We start from the raw sequence: 7,579 nt of genomic DNA on the forward strand, positions 1-7,579 counted from the left end.
CGACGCAGACACGGTGGGCCGAAGGGCCTGTTTCTGTGCTGTATAACTCTATGACTCTATAAAAACATGTTCTTTTCCTTTGACATTAAAGCAATGTTACTTCTCTAGCAGAAAGTTAAAAAATATAAACAGCCCCTTATGAGTTCTATCTGGTGAAAAATGCATAAACCTCTTTCTCAGGTATTTTTTTACCTTAGCTTTTAAATGATGCCGATAATCAGGAGTCACAGAGAAAGGTTTGTGAGTACGTCACAAGTGTGGTTCCAAACCTCCCCACCATCATAAGACAGGCTGTGTATTACTGAGTAAAAGTGTTACTTAAAGGGGGAAAGAAAAAGTCATATGATGGTGACCGGTGGTAACTGCCATCTACCTTTTGAAACTTAAAGCACAGTAAGCTCTGTCAAAGTTTTTTGTGGTCATTAAAGCTTTGAAATTAATTGCTTATATCAAAAACACACACCTTGGCTGCCTCCCAAGTGACAGACTATTATTATTTAGTCTGATTCTGATGGGCTTTGCTTCTAGTTTCCTTTTTGAAGTAATGAGTCATGGAAGTAGGCGTATGTTTAAAACCACCAAGACAGAGAGTGTGCCCCAGAGATTACGCAGGAAGCAGAAACCCATGCACGGATATTCGGCACAAAGCCTACGTACTCCTGTCAATGGAATTTCCACTGACAGAGGAATAAAAGTGACTAGCAGTGAACTGATAGCACTTTAATTGAAACAGAAGCAAGAAACAGTACAGAGCAGGTAAGAGGCCTTGAAATAGTCTGACTCATTTCTTCAATTTTAGGTCAGAACACAAACTATTTGCTTCTCAATGCTATAAGATATTATTGGCTTACTGCTCAACTGAGAAGCTTGCAGTGAGGTGTGCACAGCAACTGAAGCACAACCCCTTTCATTAGCATTTGTGATATTTAATTTTTACAGCTTAAGCCCTGGCAACTTTGGTGAATATGAAGAATTTGGTAGTCCCATATCATGTTTGTACATTGTGTGATGGGTTATTTGTATTTTGAATGGTTATGAAAAGCATTGAAGATAGAGGAAACTATTCTTATACAAGTGTACAAAGTGGGGCTGGTGGTACAGGCACTGAGAGAACACAATTTACATGGAGGTACAGGCAGCAAAAGTGCAGTTAGTGTGGAAGGTAGAGGCAGCAACTGTATAACCGGTACGGTGGGTACAGGCAATGAGAGTGCAAAATTAGGACATGTATGAGCAGTGAGCGAGTACCAGTGAGGGAGTTCCCAGGGGTCAGTGTTGGGACCCATGCTTTTCCTGATATATAAATGACTTAGACCTTGGTGTATAGGGCACAATTTCAAAGTTTGCAGGTGATACGAAACTTAGAAGCATTGTGAACTGTGAGGAGAATAGTGTAAAACTTCAAAAGGACATAGACAAGTTGGTGGAATGGACGGATAGGTAGCAGATGAAGTTCAATGCAGAGAAATATGAAATGATACAGTTTGGTAGGAAGAACATGGAGAGACAATTTAAAATAAAGGATACTATTCTAAAGGGGGTGTAGGAGCTGAGGGACCTGGGTGTATATGTTCATAAGTCATTGAAGCTGACAGGACAGGTTGAGAGAACGGTTAATAAAACATACAGTATCCTGGGCTTTATTAATAGATGCATAGAGTACAAGAGCAAGCAGGTTATGTTGAACTTGTATAAGACACTAGTTCAGCCTCAGCTGGAGTACTGTGTGCAGTTCTGGGCGCCGTACTTTAGGAAGGCTGTGAAGGCATTAGAGAGAGCAGAAAAGATTCACAAGAATAGTTCCAGGGATGAGGGACTTCAGTTAGGAAGATAGATTGGAGAAGTTGGGACTGTTTTCCTTGGAGAAGAGAAGGCTGAGAGGTGATTTGATAGAGGTATTCAAAATCATAAGGGGTCTGGACACAGTAGATAGAGAGATACGGTTCTCACTTGTGAAAGGATTTAGAATGAGAGGGCACAGATTTTTAAAAATTGGTAAAAGAAGCAAAAGTGACACGAGGAAATATGTTTTCATGCAGCGTGAGGTTAGGATCTGGAATGGACTGCCTGAGAGTGTGATGGAGGCAGAATCAATCAAGACATTCAAAAGGGAATTAGTTATATGAAAAGGAAGAATGTGCAGGTTTATGGGGAGAGGCGGGGGAGAGGCACTTGGTGAAACTAGGAGAGCCAGTGCTGACATGATGGGCTAAATGGCCTCCTTCTGCACTGTAACAATTTTGTAATTCTATGATTCTGTGTCTAATATCCACCGCAATATTGTGTAATGTGTGATGGGCACAGCGAAAGTCTAATCAATGTGGTGCATACAGGCAGTGTTGGTGTACATGATGTGGGAGGTATGGTTTCTGATTTACTTCTCTCTGCTTAAATGCTTAAATATTAATTTATAAAATCTAAGCAATTGGTGCCCAATGTTAATCAAGTACATTAACACAATGCCTAATTGATCCATTGACGTAGTGGCCAGAATTTTATGCCCCTCCCACTCCCCCCCCCCCCCAAATAGCGAGTTGGGGGTGGGGGGAGGGGGGGTGTAAAATGGAGTGGGCTGCTCGGGGGGGCCCTTCCCGGCCCGCTCCTGCCTCTGCCACCATTTTACGCGGGGCAGCGGCAGCGAGAAACAGCCTTCCACCCCAGGCCAAACAAGGCCCTTAAGTGGCCAGTTAACAGCCACGTAAGGGCCTCCGCCTGCCACCATGGGAATTTTACGATTGGCAGGTGGGTGGCCCAGGCCTGAGAAAAACTGCCTGTAAAAAGTAGGCGGCCTTTCCATGGCCCTTATTTGAGATGACTTTGAAATCTTAAACATATTCACAAGTTTGATCTTGCTGCCAACATCATTGGTCAGGAAATAGGAGTGAGCAGTGAAGCTCACAATTAGTATATGAGAGATGATTTGTGTCTATCTGCAGGCTCTATTCATGGTGGGCAGTTTCTTTGTGGAGTAACATTACAATCATTTTCACCTGTGCAAGTAGAAATGTTACTGAATAATAGTCAAAAATATAAAGCAGTTCCTGAGGAGGCCCATTAGGTGTTTGGTGATACTGAGGCTCGAGGTTCAATATAACATGCCTATCCATTCAGTACGCGAATCGATCTCTGTGCCCATTGCGAACCCACGTCTGGGCATATTCGAATTTCAAAGCCTTTGGCTTTCCAGTCCGTATGACCCAGACCCCTGACATTAGGGATCAGCCTCAAGGCTCTTCTCTGCGCTGTCTTCAGCCCTTGAGTATTCCTCTTGTTTCTCGGCGACCAGAACTAGAAATGGTATGGTCTGACCAGAGCATTGTACAGTTTGGTCAAGACTTTCTCTGAATTGTATTCTATTGCATTGACTATAAAGTTCAACATTCTATTAGCTTTGTAAATTGTAGGCTGGACATAGTGTCAAATCATAGAGGGAACCCATAGACCCCATTCTCACTGGTCGTAACAATATATTTCAATTCAGCTGAAAGTGTGTAAGCATAACCACTTCCCAACAGAGCTAAAACATTGAGTTTCTTCATTTATAGGTGGCCCTCCTTTTACCATTTTTGATTCATCAGTGGCTGAAATTTGGGTTTCGACAGTGAAGGCCAGATGTTATTGGGTTCCTTTTAAAGGACGGTTTGATATCTGGAAAACCATTGCTGTTAAGATTAGACACCAGAGTGACAGTTAGGCCTGTCCTACGAGCATTAGAAACCACTACCTGGAATAACACATGAAAGCCTGCCCCATAAGCATCCCACTACTGGAGTGACGGAAATAGGCCTGCCTTGAAGTATTTAAACGTTATTATAATAGAATGGTTTCATTTCCAAATCAGAACTCACATTTCTCCTTTCCTTCCATGATTTAGGTTGTAACCATGGCTGATTTGTCATCTTCGCCATCCCCCTATGCCAATGTTTCCCAGCCAGCAATGGACTCCAAAGCAATACTTAAGGACATTAACTGTACCATTGAAGATGGCTTCCTCTCAACGGGTCTGCCTATTTTCTACATCACTATTTGTGTGATTGGACTGCTGGGTAACGTATCGGCCCTATGGGTGTTTTTTTTCAACCAGAGGAAGCCAACGTCTATCTCTATCTACATGAAGCATCTGGCTATGGCTGACCTCCTGTTGTTACTCTGCCTTCCATTCAGGATTGCCTACCATATCGGACAGTACAACTGGATGGTTAAGTGCTACTTCTGTAAGATTATTGGTGCATTTTTCTATATCAACATGTATGCCAGCATTGTATTTTTAGGGTTGATCAGCCTGAACCGCTATTTAAAGATCACAAAGCCTCTCCGTAAGTTCAAGATCCACAGCGTGAATTGGAGTTCGGGCATATCCAAGGCCGTGTGGGTGGGCACCATCCTATTCATGCTACCATTTGTTGTGGCGAGCAGCTTAAAGTCAACTGAGACAAAATGCTTCCACTACAGGAGCCAGAGTGTGATAGCAGGTACAATGAATCTGGTAGCCATCATGTTTATTTTTATCCTCTCCTTGCTATTCCTGGTGTCCTATGCTAAGATTGCAGTCAAACTTTACAACATCTCCGAAGGTAAAAAAAAGCAACAGATCAGGAAAGTGAGCACCAGAGCCATCATGAAGACTTTTATCGTCCTTGCCATCTACATTGTGTGCTTCATGCCTTATCACATTGTTCGAGTCCCTTACGTCCTCTCTCAGATGGAGATAATCTCCAGCTGCCAATCAAAGCAGTTTCTGCACACAGCCAATGAGCTGGTTCTGTGCCTCTCTGCGCTAAACAGCTGTCTTGACCCGGTCATCTATTTCTTCCTCTCCAACTCTTTTCGTAGGACTATCATTTACACTACTAAAGGAAGATTCAACAAAACCTTCCCCAAAACCAATGGGGTCACAAACAGTTTCAGATCCATAACAGAAATCTGAAGTTTAGAACTACAAATATTGAGTTAATGGGATAGAAGCAGAATGCATGGCCAGCAGGGTGGCACTATCGCAGTAACCATCTCGGCCGAAGGTGATGCATGGAGTTGCGATAACATTATGTTCCTATGCATAGGAGCAAACTTCCTGGAGACACCAGAGATAGCCACACATATATAGATTCAGTAACCAGGATGATAAATACTAAATATATGTCTTTTTCAAATATATATCTGGTCATGACCAGGAAAACTCAGCAACTATAAAGTGGAGCTAGTTTTGTTGAGCCTGATGCATCTTACTGCGTTGTTGGGACTCATGTGAATGGCAATATCATACCACAGGAAGAACCTCTGATGGCATTATGGAGCGATTTCCAATTGGTCCCAGTGTGTATTTTTTCCAACGTTAACTTATAGACATTTTGCAAAGACGATGTAAAATCTAATTAAACTGCACAGCACTGGGAATGCTCATTACAGGCATTTACAACGCAGGAACATTTTAAAATGCAGCATTTTCTTCCAGCATAAGCTCAAAATCCAAGTATAGTACCTATGTGAGCCTGGTAGTTTTTCCTTCCCCAACTTGTGTGGACACCAGGAAGTGTTGACCCTCTGGGGATAGGCAAGTCCGTTTTCTAAGCTTTCTCTCCCTCTGGTGTACAAGAGTTTGTTGGAAGAGTAAAAAGCACAGAGGACACTTTATAAAGAAAATGATTTGTTGTTTTATAAAGAATCAATCTCCAGGACAGGACATTTAAAAAAAACACCACCTCTGGTCTTGCCAGTCACATCTGAACCTGGGGATGAACAGAAGACTCATCTGACTCTTACACTTATTGCAAATTCATTTTCCAGTGCATAAAGCCATCATAATTTGCATAAAGATACAAAATATTGTGCTGAATAAAGGATGAATTGGGCCCAATATCTTGTTGTGGATTACAGAATTACTCCATATAGGGTGTGTGAATTGTTTTAAGTGTTTTATAAATCACTGTCCCTTAAATGGGCCAATCAACTTTGAGACATTCAGATTATTAGACTGTGAGTATCTGTAATATGAATAACAAAGCATAAATTATGTAAACTGTCTTATACCAGCACATGGCATCTAGCCAAAGATATATTTTTGTACAAATTAGCCTCACTGTAATTAAATGTTATTTTTATCAATCCTTCTGGTTTTGCACTTTAAAAAAAAACTCTATTCTCAGAGACTGTGTGCGATTTATTATAACATTTTCACAGCACCCACACCGATAATTTTCCACAAAGAAGTTAGCTCTTGCAATAAAGTCCGACTAGTTCACTGCAGCCCCTACTGCCACACTACACAGCATTCCATACAGAGTTCCCTATGGAGATCCCAGCACATTACATAGCGAACTGTGGAGTTCCCAGAACACTGCATTGATAACCCCTGTAGAATTCCCAGCTCACTGCACAGTACCAGCGGTGGAGTTGCCAGCACACTGCACAGTTCCTCTATGGAGTTCCCAGAACACTATACAGCTCTCCCTGCAAGTTCCCTACCTCAATACATCCCCAACACTGTGGGTCTCCCAGTTCATTATACATTATATGGCCTCCACACAATTCTCCAGCATGTATGTGTTGGCCAAGCGGCCTAGTACAAAGGTAACTTTTCTCCACCTATACCAGTGCAGCTGAGAATGCAATTAGCTGTAGAAATGGATCTTCATTAGGCATAAATTGGCAATTATATGTAGTACTGATCCCTGGTTCATTGCCAACCAGCCAAGAGATCCTGAAACAGTGGGGCAAGCAATGCTCAATTCTTACATTATCCTTTCTTCTCTCCACATTCTAGGACATAATATTTATTTTATCCACCTTATAGGGACAAAGGAGGAACGTAGGAAAATAGAAGCAGGAGTAGGCCATTCAGCCCATCGAGCCTGTTCCATCATTCAATTAGATCGCAGCTGATCATCTACCTCAATGCCACTTTCCCGCTCTATCCCCCTATGCCTTGATGGCATCAGTATCTAGATATCTATCGATTTCTGTCTTGCAAATGCTCAGTGATTCAGCTTCCAAAGGTCTCTGGGGTAGAGAATTCCAAAGATTCAACAACCTCTGAGTGAAGAAATTCCTCCTCATCTCCATCTTAAATGGCCAACCCCTTATTTTGAGACTATGTCCTCAGGTTCCAGACTCACCAGCCAGAGGAAACAGACTATCTACACCCACCCTGTCATGCCCTGTAAGAATTTTGTAAGCTTCAATGAGATCATTTCTCATTACATACGAACATACGAATTAGGAGGAGGAATATGTCACTCAACCCCTCAAGCCTGCTCCACCATTCAATAAGATCATGGCTGATCTGATTGTAACCTCAAATCCACATTCCCGCCCGCCCCCAATAACCTTTCACCCCCTTGCTTATCAAGAATCTATTGACCTCTGACTTAAAAATATTCAAAGACTCTGCTTCCACCGCCTTTTGAGGAAGAGAATTCCAAAGATTCACAACCCTCAGAGAAACAATGTTTCCTTATCTCTGTCTTAAATGGGTGACCCCTTATTTTTAAACAGTGACCCCTAGTTCTAGATTCTCCCACAAGAAGAAACATCCTTTCCACATCCACCCTGTCGAGACCCCTCAGAATCGTATATGTTTCAA

At 42.2% G+C, this 7,579-nt stretch overlaps 1 protein-coding gene across 1 annotated transcript; it reads left to right on the forward strand.

Moving 5' to 3' along the window:
* Window positions 1-636: 636 nt before the first annotated feature.
* gpr34l (G protein-coupled receptor 34 like) lies at window positions 637-6,072 on the forward strand. Its single transcript, XM_068047987.1, has 2 exons — window positions 637-756; window positions 3,875-6,072. Exon 2 carries the CDS (start codon window positions 3,884-3,886, stop codon window positions 4,925-4,927), a length of 1,044 nt encoding a protein of 347 aa, XP_067904088.1. The 5' UTR covers window positions 637-756; window positions 3,875-3,883; the 3' UTR covers window positions 4,928-6,072.
* Window positions 6,073-7,579: the final 1,507 nt, after the last annotated feature.

Source organism: Heterodontus francisci, chromosome 15 (assembly GCF_036365525.1).
Source record: "Heterodontus francisci isolate sHetFra1 chromosome 15, sHetFra1.hap1, whole genome shotgun sequence".
Classification (NCBI taxonomy): domain Eukaryota; kingdom Metazoa; phylum Chordata; class Chondrichthyes; order Heterodontiformes; family Heterodontidae; genus Heterodontus; species Heterodontus francisci.